The 24,514-nt window shown below is 39.5% G+C and overlaps 1 protein-coding gene across 1 annotated transcript in view; it reads right to left on the bottom strand.

Annotated features, from left to right (window-relative positions):
* ANO10 (anoctamin 10) overlaps positions 1-23,931 on the bottom strand; it is a 130,882-nt gene extending 106,951 nt beyond the window's left edge. Inside the window, 11 exon segments of the mRNA XM_068404959.1 lie at positions 824-952; positions 4,119-4,310; positions 7,759-7,941; positions 8,928-9,002; positions 10,365-10,420; positions 12,778-13,123; positions 13,125-13,348; positions 15,918-16,037; positions 17,677-17,811; positions 20,774-20,926; positions 23,851-23,931. Coding sequence (XP_068261060.1) covers positions 824-952; positions 4,119-4,310; positions 7,759-7,941; positions 8,928-9,002; positions 10,365-10,420; positions 12,778-13,123; positions 13,125-13,348; positions 15,918-16,037; positions 17,677-17,811; positions 20,774-20,912 — 1,599 coding nt within the window. The 5' untranslated portion in view covers positions 20,913-20,926; positions 23,851-23,931.
* Between the last annotated feature and the right edge of the window lie 583 nt (positions 23,932-24,514).

Here is a 24,514-nt window from a genome sequence, read left to right on the forward strand (position 1 = left end):
TAACTCTGCAAACCTTAAGGCTTGGAAAATAAAACTCAAAGCAAGCTCATAATTCATTGCATAACGCTTAACACGTGAAAACAACAACAAAGAAGTATGTGGTCCTGCTGCACCTCTGTAAGGAGGATGCAGTTTCACAGCTACACATAGACAACCTGGACTTTTTGCCACAAGAAAAGTAACCCAGTTTCTAAAAGCTAAAATAGCATAACAATGAAAGTCAAGGCAATGCAATACAAGAAAGCTCTGAAAGAAAGATACATAAGGGCAAAGTCCTACAATCTCAGTTATTATATGAAATGCCCACAGTAATTCCTCCTTGTCTGAAAAGGAATGACATTCAAGTGTTTATTAGACAGAATTACGAGAACATGAAACCCAAATGCTGTTACAATCACTAGTATTTATAGTCATCATACATACGTGTTTCAGATAAGCCTTACAGGAAACATCCATAAAGATTATGTAGGAGGTATTTATAAGATATGCTGGGGTCAAAAACCAAGCAGAGAAATAATCAGTTCACAAAAACGTGGTTATTTTGCTTCTTGAAATAGCACTATGAAACTCTTGAAATACATGAAGCAACAAATACACGTTATCTTAGGAATATATGGAAAAGTATGGCAACAACATTCACAGTACATGAAAACACAGAAAAGAAAGAAATCAAAAAGCACAACTTTGAAACACTTTGATAAGGAAATCTTCACTTCCTTTTAATGTAAGGGGAGGGAGGGGAAGTCTACTTCCTGGTATCATTTCCACTATTGTTCATGTTATTTGCTCCTAAAACACATGCACTGTTTGAAGGCAGACTTACCTCTACCAATGCCACAGTCAGAATAAGGTCCATTTTTGAGTCTGGGAAAAGGGCATTCACTTGTGGAGACATTCCAATCAGTATGCAGTTAGTAACAACTGATATTACACTCATAGTTTCAAAAGCCAACTGAAATAAAACACAAATATATTTACAGTTATGACCATTATCTCTAATTTACTAGTCCCCAAATTGCACTGGACAATACCTCTTTCTTCATTAAATCCTCAGAAGACCCATTATTTTAACTTTTTATTTTCCTTTACCTTTTGAATTCTATGATGTAAGACTTGTTTAGCAAGCAGTCCAGACTTCACGAGCTTTAAGAACAGGCAAGGACAAGACCACAACAAGGTTTGCAATACCACAAAGACCACCTGGCAACCCTGAATTTTTCTCTAATTTGATTTCTCTGTGTGCATGTATGTGTGTTTGCTATGAAGAAGCTAAACGGTATTCTTTCACAATTCCATAGTACCGTAAAGACCTGAAGAAGTTATTTAGAGAGCACTAACATTCTAGATTTAGGTAACGTCAGATCACCTCCTGAAAAATTTGGAATAATCCTAAAGGAAAAAGAGCAGACAGGAAAGCAGCCTTATCCCTGGTATCTTCCTGACTCATAACCTGAACACATGAAAGAGTATGCACTCATCTACAGTTGTACTCCTAAACATAAGTTTATCTCAGGATGAAGGAAAAAACGCAAAATTCCCAGAGGGACTAATAGTCCAAACACACTGGTTTTGGAGGTTTTGTCTCAATGTTAAGTAATGGGAAAATGTAAGGATGGTTCAGAATGCCTTTTTAAAATCACTACCAGTTATACAAGCTGAAATTTCTTAAAAAAAATTATTTACATTTAAACGCATGCAATTGCACAAGTCTAAGAAGCTCTTGCTCTCTGGAATAAGAAAGACTGACATTGAATTGTAGCAATTGTCACAATGAATTAGCAGAAGTAACTTTCTCCTTGACAACAACCTAGTGACTCAACTCACCCAATAAAATAATTCCAGTATTCCTTTAACAGAAATCTTTCAGCCAATGCTCTACCTTCCCACATGAAACAGATAACTAAATTTTTAAGTCATTATTTTTAATTCACAAACCAAATGCATTTCTACTATTAGTTAAAAATCTACACTATAAAAAACCCAACATGACTGTACCATTAGTGTTATAGTTTTTCAACCTACTCCCTAGATTGAAACAAACTATTCTAGCAAAACCAAATGTTATTAATATACCTGCAGCTATGCTTGGGACTTACAACCACAGCCTCATTTATCTGGTGGTCACACCAATGGTCAATGCAGCTTTGCCATCAAGATGTTAGCAGCACAGATTTGGACTGAGAAAATGCATCAAATGTTAAAATGCAATCAGACTATAATTTACACATTTTAATGACTTAATGTTAAAAGACTTCTCCTGCAAGTCCACTTCATTAATAACTATGTATGTGTCTAATGAACATGGCTCAGAATACCTGGTTTCCATGTTTTTACAGTATGTTTCATTTGAGGTTTCCTGACTTAATTTCTCATCTCCCATTTGTTACCAACATTTATAACCCCCCAAATCAAGCAATCCACTAGTTTATTGTGCCCTTTGTCCCCATTGTGTATCATTAGAAAAGCTGTCAAATAAAACTAGAATATAGATCATCCCCTAGAAAAGTCCTCCAACCTACTTCACACTCCTTATCAGGCCACTGCTATTACAGAATGCTAAAGTCTCTGGATGTGACTTAATAGCCCTCTTTCTTTTCAGAAAAAAACTCTGGTTCTGGAGTTTTGCAGGGTTATTGTCTCTGTTTAGCCTGCACCCAGGGCTAAGCAATAACCAGTTGTTCTATCACCAAAGATCTCTCCCTGACCGAGAAAGGGAATTGGGAAAAGGAGGGAGACTCGTGGGTTGAAATTTAAGCAGATTTAATAAAATAAGAGAACTGATATCAATACAAATACAAAAGACACAAAGTTATAGTCAGCCCATAGAGTGGTGGCAAGTCCGGGGAGAGAGGACCTTCCCCCATCCCCAGCAGCTTTCCCATTTAGAGTGACCCTGACGTTAATGTTACAGAATACACCATACCACAGCCGGTCACAAACTGAAACAAAATGTAACAGAAAAGTGATTCTATAAATTTTATCCCCGCAAAACCAGGACAGTTATTTTTAGTCAGAATCAGTTCACTGATGCAATGTACTCAGCAGGCTCCAAACTAGCTGGTGCTAGCATGATTGCATGGGCAAACAGCTGAGGACAGAAAATCCTTAACCCAGTACTACTAGCATGAAATTGTTTAGATAGACTACAATGTTCAGGCTGTGCAGAAAGGTCCAGCTCCTGCTCACAGATCCAGGTTATTTTAAAATTAGTCAGCTTGAGTACCAGTAATCACAAGGGCACACAGCTAAGCATGCCTTATGAATCCAGAGGAGGGCCACGAAGATGATCAGAGAGCTGGAGCACCTCTCCTATGAGGACAGGCTGAGAGAGATGGGGCTCTTCAGCCTGGAGAAGAGAAGGCTCCGGGGAGACCTTATAGCAGCCTTCCAGTACCTGAAGCGGGCCTACAGGAAAGGGGGAGAGGGACTTTTTACAAGGGCATGGAGAGATAGGACGAGGGGGAATGGTTTTAAACAGAGAGTAGATTTAAATTAGGTACTAGGAAGAAATTCTTTACTGTGAGGGTGGTAAGACACTGGAACAGGTTGCCCAGAGAAGTTGTGGATGCCCCCTCCCTGGCAGTGTTCAAGGCCAGATTGGATGAGGCTTTGAGCAATCTGGTCTAGTGGAAAGTGTCCCTGCCTCTGGCAGGGGGGTTGGAACTAGATGATCTTTAAGGTCCCTTCCAACCCAAACCATTCTATGATTCTATGATCCAAGTACTTACCTATCATTCTTCAATGTTTTTGAAGCCCTTGCTGAGCTCCACACTTCTGAGATTGCATCAGATGTTAACATTCCTAAAATATGTTGGCTGTAAAGAGTACCGGGCAGTATCCGGCAGCTTTGCTTTGTTGCAGTTGCAACAGAAGTACAACACATACATATACAAGGACTAAAGGAAGGATTTTCTCTCTTTTCAAAGACAGATGAAAGATAAGTGGTCAAAAACCCTACAAAAGTCACTTGGATATACAGTTGGATAGATATTGTCCTAAGGCATTGAAAAGAACAAAGTACTTAATAAACTTTAAAGTGGCTGATGGGTCAAACACAGCTTAAATACCTTTGTTGAAACCTCTTTTAAAACAAATTAATAGAAAACCACAAAAATTACCTGCCAAACTCCAATATTTGCTGTGGGTTCTGCAAATGGACGCTTGTAAACTCTACACATCTTTAAGGCATCAGAATATATCTCTGTGATGTTGTTTAACACTGCAAAGACAGCTGCCAGTGGATAAACACATGAGAAAAGACTCACATAGCCAAACTGTAAGAACAGCTCCAGGTAATCATCAAAAGTACCCTGGAAAACAGCATAAATACGAACAACTTTAACCCACAAAAAATATATATGAACAAACATATATTTATTATTACATGTTTCTGAATAACTGAATTAACAATTCAGTTGTAAACACGCTTCCTCATCCCAGATCAGTTGTCTGGGAATGACTGGTGATAGAAAACGACAATTAAAAAAAACCCATACAGTTAATTTGGAATTATTCAATTACTCAAAACTTCTTAATAAGAAGAGGCCAAGGTTTTTCCTTTTGCTTAATGCATTTTCTGCAACAGTCACACTTCTTATCCTTATTACATGAAGTAACTGTATAACCACATTCATCCCATTCAAGTTCCTGACTATCTCAGTGAAACAGTTACAGAAGGAACAGTTGGGGACAGAAAAACAGCACCATGCATTTAAACTGGCAGAACATTCCCCTAAGAGCACTGCGACAGGAAAAGTCCTAGTATTTCAGACTGTCCGTGAAAGACCTAACCTAAAAGGTAGTCTGGTAGACAGGCAATTCTTTTCTGGTATTTCTGCTTGTTTATTTAAAAAAAAGTCAGAATTAGTGGCCCACTTGAAGGCTGAAATGACACAATGCAGCAGTGACATCTGAAAGGAACAATTAGTGCAAACAAAAAGCCCTGTTTTGGCAAATCCACAACACATCTATCACCTGATCTTTAAACCAAGAATGTGGGTACTTAAATGCTGACTAAGTATTCACATGTAGGTTATCGTATATATCTGCATATTACTTTTGTAGTAGTAATAATAGTTTTCTATGATTGCAGCAATTATTTATGAAAGTGAAGAACCAAACCAACCATTTTAAAGCAAAAGTGTTCACTCAACGAAGGATGGTGAAATACCACGAACAAGTTAAACTGGGATCTAGCTATCTTGTATTTGCCCAGACCTGCATATTGTCCTCTCAAAAATGAAATAATACAGACTTGACAGTAACTGAGATTATTCAGGAACCACATAAAATTGGGTTTGGCTCCATGCATCAGATACAGAGTTCTCTAATCTTTTTTGCTGATGAGAGCTGTTAAACGGACTGCCCTTTCCAGTACCTAGTGCTTTATTTTCTAGCAGAGAGATGCAGTAGAAACCTGCAAGCTCAGAAATCAACATGGGGTGGTCAGTAGCTGCATTTTTCACTTGAGCTCATTTTCAAGTTGCACAGTATAGCTGGTCTGACAAACTGATCTGCAGGCCAGACCATGAGGAGCTACCTAACTTTTAAAACCATTGAGATTTTTCCGCAGAAACGTTTTGTACAAACTGAATTTTAGTAAGGTCTTCCTTAGGGACGTTTGTGCAGGATCACTCACTAGAGTGGCAGTCACATATTTGTCCCTGCTATCAGTTTCTCAGATAACTGTTGCAGGCAGGGAGTGATGCTTCCCTTTCTGCTCCTTTTGGCAACTGCACTGTATTCCCACTGCTTCCTCACACCTTTCTTCTCATTTCCTTGCCCAGTACCTATTGACTTTTAGAACAGCAGAGTATGAAAAGGAGTATTTACTTTTCTTCTACTCAATTTATGATACTTTGTGCAGGACAACAGGAGTCTGATAAAATGTTAAAGAAATTTCAAAGTGTGCCATTCTCAGCCACAAGAACAGCACATGAACTATGGCACCAAGGAAAAAGAATCAACAAAGAAATTCAGGGAGAAAATGAACTAGAGGAGAGGAGAAATTTAAAAAAAAAAAAAAATATTCCAGGATGTTTTTACATCCTAAGCCTGGTTAAGGACTGGAGATTTGAAAAGTGAGAGAGAAACAGGACAAACAAAGAAAGAGAATTAAATGTTAAAGAGTAAGTGAAGGAAGGAAGACAAAAGAGAAGAGCCTGAAACGCAGAATTCTGTCAAGACTCCTGCTAAACTCCTTAGTTACTAAACATAGTCAAATGCTTCCCCCTTGTGACAGATTTAATTTTAGACATACTCTTGCCTGCTGACAACTCACTGCTTGCAAACAAATCAGCGGTCTAATATCATGTATTCACAAGCACAGCACAATTAAAATCTTTAGATTGAAAGCAAAATTCAGGCCTTGAGTATACAGTACCTTGAACTGAAACTGAGGCTAGCAGTGGACACTTCCGAGGCAAAGTCATAACTCTACAATTGACCTGTTGGGTCCCTGTGGAAAATTGTTCAGGGCAGAATGGTACAACAGGTGCAGATACATTTGATCCAGCTCTGCACAAGAAGCACTGGGCAATTTGACTCAGACACCACACTGGCTTTGTATGTGTCAGCTGAGAATCAGAAGTCAGCACAGGTCTAAGAGGTAGAGCTTATTTGGGTCAGGCATATCAACGCCTGATGCCAATGCACAGCTTTTGGAGCTGTGCTGGCCTATTTGCAGGCACAGTGCTGGACTGTGCCGATCTACCAGTTCAGACACTAACTCAGGGATTTCTGCTGTGTTCTCCATTGTAAGATAGACATGCCTCCTACATCTATCTCCCTCCATATAAACTGTGGGAAATACCAACCTTCCCAGAGGAAAGCAAATATTAACATTTGTACTGTTTTTCAGTTGCAAAGGTAGCATTTCTTTTTCCTCTTCCCATTTCATGGCACTTCATGCAGGAAAAGCGGGACCTGATATGGTATTAATATCAACTTTCAAACTGCTATTCTTTACCTTTTACACAATAGGTACACTATCTACATATGATTCTTATTCTGTAGAAGTATAAATCATACAGTATTAAAACTCTTGTGACTATGCTTGCAGCACCTGATCAAGCAAGTTGTCAGCCAGTTTTTATGGCCTTAGCATACGCACTAATGTCTACTTTGTCAATTCCTTTAGAACTGCAAGTAATGAATTGCACAAAGTCTATTAAATACAACTAAATGGTACTGGGTAGGAATTGGTCAGGTACAGAACTAGGAAGACAGCGAATGCCAAAGCTGTAGTTTCAATAAGCAAGAGCTTCCAGCAGTACTATTGGTTTGAAGAGTTGGTCTTTTCTGCCCTCTCTATTTCTGGCCCCACCCAGACATGATCGCACTCTCTCATGCTATAGTTTAATTGACAGTTTAAACTAGTATCACTGCAAAAACAAACTAAACCAGAAAGAAACAGCCTCCCTTATGCCAGGCTACTCATCCAGGTAGCCTTCAGGCTACCCTTGGAAATTAAGGGCATATTACACAAATACTTTTTTCCAGTGATACAGGGTTAGGTAGCTCCAGATTCAGCTGTTCATTCTGACCCCTTCATTCCGGCGTAACTGGGATCCTGCACTGTATCAGTTTATTGATCCAGAGCACAATATAGCTGTATAAACAATGCTACCAGCAAAACCGATGAACCTGGAAATAAGCTGCCAGGCCAGACAGCCAGAAACATTTTAGGTTGCACTGGCTGATGTCTCTGTCAACTACAGCCCAGAAAACTTTTAACTCTTTTACAATAGTAAAACTTACAAAATAAGTGCCCATTTCTTTCTCCAAGTGCACTTGTTCAACTAATGACAGGTCTGTATCTGTTTTCAGAGAACCCATGCGTTTCTTCATCCTCTTCTTATGTCTCCTTTGGAGCCAGTAAGGAAGCAAGGATTCTGCAAACTGATTAAGGATCTGCGAAGTTATCAGCAAAGTGGCCAAGCTCTTAGGTTTTGGGGAAGAAAAAAAAGAAAAAATAATTAATAGAACTGTGATAAACCTGTGATCATTTCCTATTTTGTGTGTTCTAGTAACACTAAGTTTTTACACCATGACAAAAGAAGGCCAGCCTAACAAAATCAGTAATAGCATATGAAAAGTATAGGTGCTCTAGTTCCCATTCTTTGCTATGTGCTGAAAAGGACAAAATAGGAGTTAGATGTCTAAATATTTTGTGGATCTCGATGTCTCTGGGAGACAGTACGCAAAGTCCAGTGAAGGGTAAAGACACACACTTAACATATGCCAACACCAATCACAGAGCTAAACAATGAACTTTTTTTGTATTTTTTTTCCTCTTGCTTTTTACCTTAGAGTATAGCAAATTTCATGAATGTAATGTCTGGTATAGATATGTCAAGCATTTTGCTAGAGATCTCTTTAGAGGAACAGAGATTTTGAGTTGAAGTTTTCATTGTTTTTTTCATTATATTTAGAGAAAAAATATTTTCCCTGTACCTGATTTTCATGCATTTGAGTGCGAAAGATGTTAACAACAGCTGATTTAAAATACCAACTACAAATTATTTTTGCTTTTATTTATTCTCAGCTCCTCATTGTAGTCGTAAACTTAATCACACTCCTATCCTCAAGAGTCTCTCATTAAGAACACTACAGGGGAAACCATTTTCTAACAAAGGGAAAGAAGGAAGAAATGAAAATTTTCCAGTCTCATCTGTGTGAGGGAATATTCAATTTATTTGAAAACAGTTCCTCATTTACAAGAAGGGAAAGAATTGCTCCACTCTGTTAGGATTCTGCAACTGTGCAAGACGAACTGAAACATGAAAGCTGAATTTCTAAGGAAAATATATATATGAAATATATTCATTGTCAAGTTAATATTTTAGATAAACAATTAAAGTCCTGTTTCAGTCAATCCTTTATTTTCCTAGATTCATCAGCATTCTTAAGATGTTCCCGGAACTCACCTGCCTCAAAAGCTTCATATCGAACAGCACAAAGGCAATGTAGAAGAGAGATGCAAAACAATTTAAGAAGTTGAACTGCAAATAAAAATACTTATTAGTACTCAACCAAAAGTTCAAATGCAGACTATCATCTACTTAACAGTTACCTTGACTAAATAGCTTTCATGCAGCTGTAAACTGCTCATTAACATTTTCTTTATATTTTTTAAAACTTAGGTCAGAAAAACCTCATTTTCAATATCGGTCTTAATCAGATTTTCATTTGACAAGCTTAATGCTTTCCTAAAGCACAGCATACAAAGAGAACTACACTTCAATTATGAAATCTGGACATTAAAAACACATCACCTTCTACTTAACTTTCATCTTTTGGCAGTTTCCCCATAGGTAACACAATAAAAGGGATGTATTGATTTTAAATTTAGGGTAATGATTTTTTTTTTTCAAAGAAATACTTTATCAAAATATATGTGTTGGATGACATATCTCTCAATATGTACACCTGTTCCTCAATATCTGTTAGTTGAGCTTTATGTTTAATCACTTCAAGAGGTTTTATGACCAAGAGATATATTCCCTACTTCTAAAATGAGACATAATCACAGTATTGTACCTGAAAAATCATAATCAATCTCTGAAGTTTCCTACTTGCTATCAGTGCTGGAGTTCCTTTTTTGGAGCTCATGGACAACACAGATAATACTGGGAGTACAGAGAGCCACTCATAGGGTGAGAGTGAAAATTGGATTGGACATTTCATTATTTTTAAAATTATTTTATATAAATTTCCTATGGGGAAAAAGAGATGGTGCTATATTTTGAGAAAGGCAGAGACAAAGCTATAAATGATATGCACAAGAGTTTTCGCTCTAGAGGTTACCAGTAACAGAAGAATAACAAGTAGGCTAAAAAAAAAATGCATGCTGAGTGAAAAAAAAAGGGGAACTCTGGAAGAGAATTAAACGATCCCTTCAGAAAGGAAACAAGAAGATTAAGTCTCAAAATCAGCCAATCTTTACAACTGCTTTTCCTGAACATCTCCTATAGGAATTCAAGATTTACAGTACAGTTTCTTAGAATCAGTATTGCATCTAGATACAGTTTACCACAGTATCTTGCAAAAAGTGAAAGAAATAGTTCCCAGTTGAAGACAGGACCACATCAATTAAGAGAAAAACTTATATATACAGAATCCTAATGAAAGAACAAATCAATACAAATAAAAACCCAACTCTCCACTACAAAGAGAGGCATCTAAAACAGTCTAGCAGTTACTGCAACCACACCAGAAATCCTGTTTACTCTGATATTTGTGCTAGTATGTGGCTTTGAACAAAACCATAGGTCAAGTGAGGTAATGCTAGTAAAGCACTAATAAAACACATGACAAGTCCTCTTTTTCAATAATCTTAAAAGCTGCTTATACTACATACTTACCACTAAAACCTTCAGAATTAAATGATTCTGATATGAAGATTCCAGCCTGTGATTTTCTAAAATACCAACAAAATTATTGATTAGTAAAGAGTAGAAGCACTTATCACACAAAGAGTAAACAAACATTTTCCCTCCACCTAAAAATTACTTAGCTAACAGTTTATAGGGAATAGTTCCTCCAACACTTTATGGCAAAAAGAATGTATACTGTACCAGTACCTCACTTAACCTATGAAGCTAATCTGATGCACAATATTGACATACATATTTCTGGCTACAACTCAGGTGCTTTTTTCTGCTGCAAAGATTTTTTCCTGTTGCATTTTTTGTTCCTCAGAAGAGCTGTTTTACAATAGAAAACCATCCATCAATCTTAACACTTAATAAAAAGTGCCTAGTTATTGATTTTTCTTTGGCTGAAAACAAATGCAAAACTAATTGGAATACACTATGAAAAATAACAATACCCGATTTGATCAAAAACTAGTAAATGCTCACAGAAATACTCCCATACATCTCCAAGGAATTTAGATCAGACCCTAAGCTCTAAAGCAAGGCTAGAGTACATGAAGTTCAACAGATGAGTTACTCATTCCAAAATTAAGATTTCCAGTTCATTCAAGATAAACTGTCAGAAATTGATGTTTGAGGAAGGCTGATTACTAGGGGGGAGGAAAGGGAAGTGAATGGGATATTTCCCAGTTCTTTTTGCTATTCTGTCAGATTGTACCTTTAAAGCCCTGGCTAAGCAGTAACCGAGAAGGCAACATGCTAGCATGAGCTGTGTCAACAAGGCTGAAAGGACAGACTGTCACCTACGGACCGTGCTCAGGACAAAACAGCAGAGTTCTACTCTGACAGGGGCATGACACATGGAAGATGCACTCAAGTGACTGAATGCATTTTTTTACTTTTAGGTTTCACTAAATGATCAGTTCTCATAATAAATGGATGCAAGAGGTATGCTTAAAAATACCCCAAATGGTTTCCTATGTTTTGTCAGTTTAGCTGTTTAAGTCAGATATTAGCTGAAAATATGCCAGGGTGAAAGGGAGGTAGGGGAGACAGGTGAGTTCTTCATCCTATTCACAGCATGACAGCATAAACATGTTGGATAGCACAGAAAAGGCACAAGCTGTCAGTGTAGTGAGTTACATAAATACCTTACTGCTGAATATGAAACATCAGCTTAAAACCAAAAAAATCTGGGTTAAAAAAATTTGGGCTACCTGTTAAAGGCATTTTAGTCTACCTGATCAACACAACTGGGCATTTTGCATAAAGGCTTTTTCTTGCAATATAGTGAGAAAAAAAAAGAAACAAAACAGTCAAGTGAAACCTAGATATGAATTTAAAAGTCGTTATTTAAATAAAATCCTTGAACAGTCATAAACAAATCAAGAAACTGCTTGACTTTACTATTGCTGCTGTCAAGTTGAATTTGCTGAGCAAATCATTTCGGCACACAAAACCAATCCCCACTCCAACATCTCTTTTTACTCTGTCTTCTGCATCAATCTCCCTTTTGCTTAATGTTTCTTAGGTTAATTTTCTGGGTCTCCAGCTTTAGTAACCTGGACTCTGTCCTGTAAATGTATTCCATATTGAGCTATACAAACCACTTAACTCTCCATTAGCTTCGTCTATTAACTTTGCCTGAAAGTGACTGCACATGTCTGTAGAAGTGCTAAAATTCAAAATAAACACCAACATGTAAATATCCTTATGTTAGGTTACAAAACATAAGGCCCAATCTGTTAAATAAGTCACATGCACAAGGGAAAAAAAGGCAATCTATTGCCTCCTCCCTTTCTGAAAGTGCCCAGAGGAAAAAATTTTGATAGGGATGTGAAATCTCAGTCTTTGTTTTATATATATAGCATACACACACACTCTCATATGACATTTAGTTGATGTTTTTATATTTTGCTCTATTATCTCAGTACCTCTGTCCTCTGCACAGATTTATCAGTAGACTAAGACGTACTCAGCAAACCCAGGTTGTGGGTGCAACCTGCCAAGACAGTCCCTCCACCTCTAAGCTCCCATCCTCACAATCTCACCTCACCCCTTTTGCCAGCACTATGGCCAATACAGTCAAAGAGCTAAATCAGGGAAGGGGGACTTCTGCACCACAGGCAGAGAGAGGCTGAGGAGGAATGCATGATCACCCCTTCTGATGGCATGCTAGACTCGGAACAAATTAAACCAAACATGAAACTGCAGCCTCAGAACACTAAATAAACATAAGAAGTTAAAATGGCCCATCTCTTTTACCCCAGTAAAAATCTACTTCAGGAAATTTCTTTAGCATTCCATTGAACAAGAATTCACGGTAATGTATTCTACAAAGAAACAAATTTGAACATCTGGGATTCTAACTTTAAGGAAGAAGAATAAAGAACTTTCTTACCCCATGATGTTAAGAATTCAGCAGCATACCGATAGATACGGTTCATAATTTCAATCACAATGGCATATATGATACTAGGCACAAACAGCATCAAGCTGCTGAAGTTAGACTCATTCTCTGCGTGATAATCCAGAGCCCACTGTTCCAAGTCAAAGTAAATCATCATCACGTAGAGGGAGAAGTAGAGGCAAAGGCACACAAATGGTAAGGAAACCAGATAAATCCGTATCTGTCTCTTAATACTTGAGTACACTGGTTCCTCCCTCCCAGTGACAGGATTAATACCCAGGACACCATGGAAGCCTGGTCTTGGTTCTTCAAACTGTCGTTTCATCAACAGCGTCCCCCCAACGGTATGTCATGATGGCACAAATCCGCTTCCAAACTTCCAGTATCACAGTGGACCAAAGCAGATTGAATGTGGCAAACATCACGTATTTGTCATAGTCTTCCCACGCAAACACATAATAAGGAATCCCAATGACAGCCATTGGAACCAAAGCAAATGTGAAGTACTCTAAGAATCCAAAGTAGAGAGCAATGGTTTCACCAAAGTAGCAGCGTATCTCATCTGCAGAGAAAAATGAATCAATTAAGACTACACTTAACACAGATGTCAGTATAACATCAAACTTTAATTTACATTAATCCTTTGGCCCAAATTTTTTCTCTAAATAACACAATGAATATTATTGCTTTTTTGTTCCTCCTTCTCCCATGTTCCAAAAACTCAGAAGGTCATTTGAATTATTTTTTTTATGTTACATATACACACACGCAAACACATATATACATATATTCAGATGGTAGGGAAGTCAAATGTTCAGTACTTACCATATCAACATCAGATATCCAGAGGAGAAAAAAAAATGAAAACACTAGCATTCTTGAAAACAGAACCTATCAATGAATGGCTAGGATGGCATGGAAGACATTTGGTATAATAAAAACCAAACTTTAACAGCAAGTGACACCTAACTTCTGAAGCTTCTCACTGTACATACACCTGGGAAACAAACTTATTTCAGCCTGCTCAGGTACAAAAAGGACTAGTTGGGCTTTGCCAGCCCTCTAGAAACTAAAGGAATAGATGGAAAGGTATATTGAAATATTAACTCTTAAAACATGTCAGATAGCACACCCAGGCTGAGACATTCCCTTCAGCAGACAACTGATACGTGAAATACACACTTGCTGTACTCACCAAGGTTGTCTGCTCAGGTGTTATAAAGACTTGAAAAGTGCACTACTAACAGATATAGTTCATGACAGATATATTACTTCCAAGGAAGACCAGATCTCACTTATCTTACTACTAACAAAAGAAATGTAGGAGTATTATTCAACATCATCTAGAAATGGCACCACATAATAAGACACTGAAATGCCTAGGAAATAGAGCTTAGAATGCCGAAATATGTTTTATCTTTGCCTGCTTGAAAGATCACATTGCTTGTATGCCACTGCTATGTATTCACCAGCTTAACAAAACAGCCATGACATCACAACCTCTGAACTGACACTGTAAATGTACTCTCCGTACTAGACTAGCACATCAAAACCTCATGTGCAATACCAGAACATTCTTACGGCTTATGGTTTACAAGACGCTGCAGCAGAAGTTCACAACTGCCAATCAGGTAAGTCTCTGAAAGCAAGAAGGAAAGGCAGGCAGACAGAAGAATCAGCACTCAAACATCCCTCTCAATCAAAAATTTATTAACAAATAAAGTCAAGTGTAGGTCATTAGCATAATTTCATACTCTAAACCACAACATGAAAGACATCCCTAAATTAGTACATACATAAAAGGATTCCTGAGATTTACTTTGAAATTTTGCGTGTATTCAGTGTCAGTCAAAAAAAAACCCAAAACCCTCTCCTGCATAAACAGAAGACAAGCACACAATAAGACCCCTAACACAACACTCTGGAGGCAGGCATTATTGAGCCAGATCTTTAACTTCCTGCAGCTCAGGAAAGAATCTCAAGCAACTGAAAGACCCAGAGATTCATAACCAGGCAAACTCCCAAATGTTTACTTTCTTACTTTTAAGTAAAGTCTACAGGTTTAGAATCCAGAATTTAACTTCCCACATTGCCAGACTAAAAATTATTTTCATTGTAAGCTTATTCAGTGTGTAAAATATACTCAAGTGATAGTGGCATGCAACAACATACCATCTTCATACAGCCAATTAATTTAAAACAAACATTTGTAAACACCCTTTTGACATGCCTACAACTCAAAATAGCTTTGGGAATTCCAGACATCGAGGTGCTTTCTTGTCAAGAGTCAGTTTAAGAAAACAGTCTTGGCTTGGTCCATTACTGCTTTACTGACGGGTAGGGAGAATTTGTGATGTGCAGACTGTTGTTACATGGAAGTTTGCAGACACCGTATCTGCAGACTCTGAGCCACCAATTTCACAAGTCTTGAACCGTTTCAGGAGGTTACACAGGAAATGCTGAAAGACGAAAAACTTGCCCACCTAGTAAAAAAGCAATGGTCTAATTTCAAGACTGTGCTAGATGATCCTGGTGCAAATGCTGAGCCTTTGAACTGCCCCCAGATCCAACTTGGAAACTATGGCCAAAGGCCTACATACAGAACTCCTGCAGCCATGAGAAAGAAAATCAAGAGACAGCAGCCTGCACATCCAGCGCTTCACTCCAGAACAGTTGTATTGTGAGTCATTATAGCAAAAGATTATCCTACAGCCATCTTAGAATCAAAGAGAATTCAATGAAGAGACCTCAACTGTGCATGTCAAGTCTGGAAATGTGGATTCCTCCTCAACCAGAGCCTAAGCCACTCTGTTGATTCCAAAATCAGTAAAAGCAAGGCTGGGTACAACAAGGACTTTGGTTCACAACATCCAACAAAGCAACTTGGGCAGAAACGTAATGTCAGAGGAGGTGAACTACAATGGGTAATGGGGATGTGAAAAGGTAAACTCTTAGCGAAACAGACTTCTTGGTACAATACTTACGTTCCACACAGGAGTTGCACTTCTATAGCGGCTAAATGCTGGAGCAGAAGTTAGGAAGGACCCTTGGTCTTCTCATACAAACTGAAGAGAAAACTTCTCCAGAAGAAACCCTGCACTTTATTTGTAGTGGAGTAAGTGTTCACATACCTAAAGGTTGATAGCCAACTTTCACTCGGCCATACCAGCTGTGACGGAGCTTTTTCAACTCTTCTCTATCATGCAGTGGGAAAATCTGAACTAGAATACCACTGGTCAATAATCTTCTCACTAGAAGGAAAAAGAAAAAAAAAAGGTACCTAGTACTCCTTCAAAGGACAGTGAAGTTGACATAAGCAAACAGGTTACATTATGTACTTAGCAAGCTTAAAGTTCCTTTGAAATAAATCAAGCATTTAAACCCTAAAAACAAAAAGATTGTTTATATGTTATTTAAAAATTATTCATTAGAGAGAGCAGTTCTACCCATTCCTACAAAGACTGTGCTGTCCACTGGAAGAGAAAGAGTAACCTTTTTACATCTATTAACTATTCCATAGGTTGGCAATACAATCGGTTGCAGTTTGAATAACAAAAAGTGCTACAAGTCAGAACTGAAATGCCATGTGTAGCTCTGTGGGGAAAGGTCTGGCTCTTGCATTTGAGCAAAGGCAGGCATAACAAATCAAACTGACATAGCAAAAACAAAACACTAAATTGAAGCTCCATTGTTGTGTTAATTATGGGAAAGATACTAAAAACATTTTTGAACTATCAATTTACACTAATTCATAAAATCTGCAAACACATCTTCATTGCAAACAAATCAAACATTCTACAATTTGTATAATTTTGTTATGGAAAGCAATACCACACGTGGATAAACAATTAACAAACTGCTCTGGAAGTTAAAACCATAGATATATTAAAAAAGAAAATTAATTCAAAACCAGGAGAGGGGAGGCACTGGAAGTTGTATGATAGTTTTTTACCACTTGCATCAGCATTTACTTGACATAACTAGAAAAATATCTTAGCTATATAAAAAATTACCAATGTAAACTCATCTGTCATCTACATTTATTTACATTTCTTGAACCATGCACAGATCTCTTTCTTTGATGACTAACACTAATGAATAAAGACACTTATTAAAACGGCATACAAATATTAAGATAAATTCTCCTAATAAGCTGTAGCATCTCTGCCAATGAACTAGTTCCAGCTACCATAAAAATAGCACTCTCTCTCTCATTGCTTCTTTCTCCTATGAAAAGGAAGAGCTCTTGAAACAAAGCAGAGGATAAATGAAATCAAATGAATGAAATAAAACTTCCCTCCTTCATATTGTGAAATTTATAGCTCTGGAACACTGTTACTCATTCCAGTATTTTTATACAGAGACAATTCAAGTATATAATTATGTAATTTTTTTAAAACAATATTTTTGGTCCTAATTATAAAAATAATGGATGACATCAATATATGTGAAAATTATCTAACTGAAAAGAACACAAGGCCAGAGTCTCAGCCTCACAGAAAGACTCAGGATGGAAGGCCCTCTGGAAGTCATCTGGGCCAACTTCAAAGTAGGTCCAGCTTAAATTGGGCTGCTCTGGGCCTTGCCTAGTGAAGATCTAAAAGTCTCCCAGGACAGAGTTACCACAATCTCTCTAAAACCCTGTTCCAATGTTTAATTACCCTCATTGTGAAAAACATTTTCTCAATATCTATTCAGAATTTCTCTTGTTCCACTCCACTGCCTCTTGTCCTATCACTGTGGAACGGTGAGAAAACAAAGTTGATTAAAAATAGTGGGACTTTAATGCCTAAAGGATTTTTCTTCATTGCAGGAAAATTAAATTTTTTCACCATGAATATTATCCTACATCAACACAGCGAGTTACAGGCAACAAAGTACATTGCTTACCAATCGATTTTCCTGGATACAGCTTTGCCTGAGGATATCCAGGGATAATTTTTTCATCTTTAGCTCTCAAATTTTCGAGTTCATGTTTGATGATATACTGACATTCTGCCATTGTAAGGAAATTGTGATTGTCATCTAAATCAAAAAGAAGGTAGTATGAAATTGTGCAGCATAGGAAGACAACCCTAGCAGCAAATAACTACTAAAAAACTACCAGAATCGGGGGGGGAGAAAAAAAAAAATTATGTGACAATTACTGCCAACCAACATCCATTAGCAAAAACTCCACTTTTTAAAATAAAAGTCTTGGAAAGAAGTTTTCTCTAACTGGCACATGTTGGCCACTGCATTTTTGACTACCAAGGTGAACTAAGAGAACAAATCACTCAAGAGACAAAGACAACCCTGAAGTACTAATTGCTGGAGGCTGGGATAGTATAGTAGCAAGTACTACTATTTTTATCACAACCAATTGTCTCAAATGCTTATCGTTATGTTGTATGGGCAATAAAGAGCAAGATACTGTGATATTTGGTGTGAAATGCTTACTGAAAAGGAGATTTGTCCTGACTTCTTACTGGTTCTTGTTACGAAAATAGTTCAGGAACTGCATGGCAGAATAGTGGATGTTTAAGAGTCTTTCAGCTGGGCAAGAAATATTAGTAAGACAACACAGGCCGTAGGGTTTCTTTTGTACCTGACACATTTTTCACCTCATCTAAGCATGACCAACTATTTTATCCCCTGTTCAGATCTGGACAAAACCAAAATTATATTAGTGTTTTTAAAAAGAAAAAAAGACCAGGAGATACAGCAAAAATTATCCTTTAGATCTACAGTAGTTGGAGTTCCAGCTGTCACTAGAGAATCTGTTAGCAATGACAGTCAGATTAGCATTAAGAACATAAACGCATGAAAGAAACAGAAACGGCACCTTTGCAACTAACAATCTTCCAAGGCTTCCTAATTTCAGGAAAGCAAGGTCACAAAAGAAAAGCTACTGCAACAGTTATTGAACAGAGCAGCAGTGTTGAATAAACTGGCACCAAACAAACAACAAAATTCAACTTTATTATTGTTTCAGACAGATCCAAGAACCTTTGTATTTATAGTGTCGTAAAAGGCCTCACTGAAACTGGCACATGAAAAGTATTAGCAAGACCTAGCTGGAACTCCAATATTTACCCAGAGAGCAAAATGCATTCTGCCACTGTAGGGGGGTTAAATACCTTACAGGTAGTACATTTAAAGGAAAATGCTACTGTGTTGGCACCTCCTCAAAATAAAAGAGAAAAAACAATGATTTCTCTAATCATGCCCCAATTCCATTGAATGGCCCTGTAGTGTCATTTAATTCTGTCTGATGTTTAAATATAATAGAGCAAAATGTTTCTATTTTCTCCAACTAATTATAATAAGCCTCAAAACTGGCTCACAGGTGTTAATAAGAAATTAAATTGCTATGTTAATTCATAACATTGATTGTTAATTCTGTACTCATGTTTATCAACTATTTTTTCTTGTCTTATTCTCAACAAAAATCTCTCCTACAAATAAGAGACTATTTGGAGCATACAAAAGCATAAAGTAAAACACAAGCAAAAACTGAAAGCCATGTGAAAGAAAAAAAAATTATTTCATTATATGATCTGAATTTCCAGAGGTAAAAATGAGTATTTTTTCATGGCTTGCTCTTCCTATTTCTGTTCACTGTTACCATTCTAAGGAACAGAATGACCATGAAAGATTTAACGTGTAATTGCTCATAATCTTTTGCTACAGCTTTGCAATGACACAAGAACCCTAAACTTGCTTACCTGCAAAATCTTTGAAAGTTTTTCTACTGCCTGTATGTAAAAGTTCTCATCGAGTTATCATTACATTCCTTCACCAAACCCACAGTTTCAGCTCCCAGCAACAGCCTGAAGGGGGAAGCTCCAACCAGATAAATATTTTCATCTCCATTTTCTGTGACCAATGGTTTAATCAGCAGCTCGTGCACCTTTAAAGAAAGGCAAAAAAAGGAAGAGAACTACACAAACACTCAAAATACTAGTATTTCAGGATCCATCAAACTGGACCTAGTTATCAGGAGCGCTGAAGCTGTATATTTTTGAGGGCACAAAGAATTAAGCTTTCAACAGCACCTGATGTGTGGTGTTCAGAATCCTGCAGGGTCACTCCGTGATTTTGCCCTGTTTCTGGGGAAGTGCTCACAGACAGTGAACTGGAACAACAGGGACAGTTTGGATCTACTCCCGTCATGCTCACATCACATAAGCAACCAGTGCTTCTGCAAACAGTCCCCCTTGTTTTAAGGAAACTAGACTTTTGAAATAGAAACATCCCTTACTTATCTAACAGAGGCCTGAAAGCAAGTTTGTAGTCATACACACTCCAATAGCCACCCCGGAAATATTACTAACCCATAAGGACATAAGCTACAACAGCCATAAATAATGCCTGTCCTAAAAAAGGTAAAAAAAAAAGTCTAAGGAATTACACAATAATTAGCCTAACTTCAATTCCTGGAAGTATACTAAAGTGAGTACTGAAATATTGTCTTTGTAAGAGCCTACAAGCTACAAAAAGATAATTAAAAGCCAGCATGAATTTCTCAAGTTTAAATGCTTCCGCTAACTTAATTTCACTCTACAACATGATACCAAGTCTTGTGGACAGGACAGTAGATGGGATGCATCTTTATTTTGACAAGGCTTACAACATTCTCATAAGCAACAAGAGAAATGTGCTCTAGATGATTAATATAAAAACTGATATCAAAACTATGTTAAAGTAGAGGTTATCAGGGTTTCACCACGAAAACTGAAGGATTCTAGAGTTCAACAGGTGTGTGACCTTAAGCCAATATTTTCATTACTGACTGGGTTAACAGGCTTCAGTTACTACATTTTCACAACACCAGCATGAAGCTCTATTCTCACATAAAATTAAGCAACTTCAAAAATGGGAAGTGGAGTGGGATTGACTAAACAATAATTAAACCACAAATTACCTGAAAACTAATATTCTCTATGTCTTCATATTATAATGACAGATGATTTCAGAGTGTTACAGAAGATCATACTGTACTCACCTCCGTTTGCTTTTTTGTCCACAATTCGTTTAGTGAACCATTCTGTGGTTTCCTCCTTGGTGCCTTTTGCAAGCTCAATTACTACCAGAGGCCTGAAGTTAGGCTCAAAAGTATCCAAGAAAGACCAGCTTTCCGCCATCCTTTGAGAGCTTGCTAAGTACACAAACAAAACAAAAATGTCAGTGTTAAAAAAATATTTGATAACAATTGAAAAAACACAAAACTTTACTACAGTGAGTTACACGTGTCCGTGCTTAGCAAAGTGGCAGGTGCCAATTTCTGTGGACCTACTGAAAAAAAACTGTTTGAGTAACCTCTGCAATTGTCACTTGGCAAGATGCTACCAGTCTTCGGTGGCATTTATATCGTACTCTCTAATTAGGAAAATTGTTGGTGCTATGTATAGCAAAGTAGTAGCTATGAGAAAGCAAATAAATAAATAAAAACAAAGTAATAAGGAGAAACTAACATCAAAAGCAACAGCTTGACCTTGCTACAGTGTGTTTGTCAGCAAATGAAAACGTGAACTTCTGTTCAACAGAAGTCAAACAGAAATCTAAAACCAATAAGCTCCTCCTGGTCGGAGTGTGCAAACACCTTATACATTTAAGGAGGAACCTTCTCAGTAAATCTTGTGAAGCTTTAACCATACCAAGGAAATTTATACTCCCTTGGGTAGGTGAGCAGGACACCTATCACATAGATAGGCAAATTACGCACAAAGCACTTAAATGACTTGTTGAAAGATACAAACCAAGTGTTCTGTGACAAAGTCCAGCTGCAAAGTGTTGAGCATCAGCATAGCTTTATATGTGAATAGTCCAAATGATCTAAGTGAACCTTTATAGAATCATAGAATCATTTAGGTTGGAAAAGACCCTTAAGATCATTGAATCCAACCATAAACCTAACGCTGCCAAGTCCACCACTAAACTATGTCCCTAAGCACCACATCTACACGGCTTTTAAACACCTCCAGGGTGGCAACTCCACCACTTCCCTGGGCAGCCTGTTCCAGTGCCTGACAACCCTTTCCGTGAAGAAATTTTTCCTAATATCCAATCTAAACCTCCCCTGGTGCAACTTGAGACCATTTCCTCTCGTCCTATCACTTGTTACCTGGGAGAATAGACCAACACCCTCCTCACTACAGCCTCCTTTCAGGTAGTTGCAGAGAGTGATAAGGTCTCCCCTCAGCCTCCTTTTCTCCAGATTAAACCACCCCAGTTCCCTCAGCCACTCCTCACAAGACTGGTTGGCACTGTACCTTCAACATTTATATAAATGGTACTACAGAGATCATTATATCACGCTTTAGAAAGCAACTCAGAGGGGCAGCTTCCCTGGCTTTCACTGCTAACGGCCTTGATCACCATCCCACGGCTGGACACACAGTGAAACAAAATGTAACAGAAAAGTGATTCTATAAATATTATCCCCATGAAACCAGGACAGTTACTTTTATGACAGTTATACTTGTGTGATCCACAGAGAAGTCACAATCTCCAGTATTTCATGTAGATTATCCTACAAAATACAGTGATACTGTAAACATATGCATATCATAATAAACAAGTCTATTTGCTTTTGACTGGGAAAAAAAGCTTTCAAGCCAAATTTCAATAGTTTTCAGTTAGTTTCACTTGCCAGTTCATACAATTCTGCAGCATTTGGATTTACAGCTCTGAACCCAACTATATATGTCTTTAAAAGAAATACACTAGATTAATAAAGTATTTAAAAACAGTTTAGATGCAAACCTGCACAAGCAAAATGAATCAGACAAAGAAAAACCTAATCAGTGATTAGGCACTGTAACCGTGATTGCCAACGATTGACTACACTGTCTTGACATGTCACTTCACCTTATTGCATCACTTTCTATAATCAATTTTATTTTTTTAAAAAACGATAGTGCCTGTCACATTGTGCATATTGCAAATTCTGTGGAATTTAAAAAATGAAACACACTAGATAGTTATTGATTATTACAAGTTAACTGTTCTCTAAAGTGATATTGTTACCACATGAAAACTGCCTTTGTATAAACAGCATGCTACTCGGTAAACTTGGCTCCTATAATTTATTCAGAATCATTGTGCTTGGTGTGGTGACTAAGTAAGATTTGTTATTTTTAGGCTTATTACTACTGAAAAGGAGAACAGGGCTGAAGCACTCTTCCAACTTGCGTTTGTGATTCCCTACACCACAGAGTAGCTGGTCTACTGCCTAGCACAGACCCTATGGGATGTAACTTGGCCTCTTCTCTCACACCTACGCACAGTGTAACTTCTGACAGACCCAGAAGCGTGGGGAACGGAGACAAAAGGACTTCTAACCCCCACGGTTCACTTCCCAGTCACGAAGCCGTTGGGTGGCCGCCCAGGGCGCTCCCCAAGCCCACACACCCCTCGGCGCGGAGAGAGCCGCAGCCCCTTTCCAAGGGCGGCTCGCCCGGTGGCCGTGCAGAGCAGCCCCAGACTCACCGCCCGCCTGCCGCGCAGCCCTGCCACCAGCCCGGCCTCCCCGGGCGGCCACCAGCAGCGGCGCCCCTCGCCCCGAGGCGACCCCCAACGGCCCCGCCCGCCGCCAGGCTCCGCCTCGCTCTCCTGTTACAGCAACCGGAGGACCGGGGCGGAGAGAGGCCCTTCCGCCCGCCGGCCCGGCCGGTGACTCCATCCCTCAGGGCAGGCCGCGCTCCGCCAGCGGGAGCCGCCCCGCCACCGCCCCGGGGCCCACGGCGGGCGCGAAGCCGAGCGCTGCCCGCGTCGCCGGGGGGGAAAGGCCGCCCACAGCTGCGGTGGGCACCGCGCCGAGAACTGGCCGGGGCCCGGGCCTCGCAGCTGAGCTGGCTCCGGGCCCGGCCCCGAGCCCGGCATCCTCCCCGCCCCCGTGAACGCCGCCGAGCGACCGTGCCGGGGCGGTGAGGAGCTGTGAGGGGCGGCTCGGCGCTGGCTCCGCGCCACGGTGGGGAAGGCCAGGGTGGGCGGGCAGGGGGGAGGCTCCTCCCCTCACGGCGGCGGCGCAGGCAGCGAGAGCCCCTTCCCGCGCGGTAACGGCCGCCCACCCCCACTCACCGCCGGCTGCCGGCTCCAGATCCGCAGGGCAGGGCAGGGCAGGGCGGGCGGCCGCGGGCACCCCGTGCGGGCAGCGGCCAACGTGGCACCGCCCACCGGCTGCCGCTGGCCACGCCCCCTCCACCCCGTGGCCCCGCCCGCCGCGGCTGGGTCTCCTCCTCCCATTGGTCGGGGGCAGTGCTGCCCCGCCCCGTTCTCGTGCTCACGGGGCAAGCGCGGGAGGGCTGAGGCGAGGCTTCGGCCCTGGGCCGGGGTGGGGGGACGTCCGGCAGCGGCGGTGGTGTCCGTCCGTCCCTTGTGCCATAATGCTTTCAAAACGCTTTTACTACAGTGTTTTATCAATACTGGTACGGACTGTGAGCTCTCACTTCATCCTTGGGGTTTTTTTGGCACCTTTCCCTCCCTGTGCTCTCTCCTCTCAGGCCAAATCTCCTTCTGGTGATCGAGCTAAAGTGCCTGCATTTCAGCTGGGTTATTCTTATGTCTAAACATTGTTTTCCACAGGCAAAAGAGGACACTTTTGCAATTTTGTTAGAACATTTTTAAGGAGAATATAATTCCAACGTCCATTTGTAGCTGAGAAGAGCAAAGTGACTGCGGAGTACGGAGGGCTGAAGAACAGGCTGGCTGGCAAAGGACACTCCTCCCCTGCTGCGCGTGTGGA

Source organism: Nyctibius grandis, chromosome 7 (assembly GCF_013368605.1).
Source record: "Nyctibius grandis isolate bNycGra1 chromosome 7, bNycGra1.pri, whole genome shotgun sequence".
NCBI classification, from domain to species: Eukaryota; Metazoa; Chordata; class Aves; order Nyctibiiformes; family Nyctibiidae; genus Nyctibius; species Nyctibius grandis.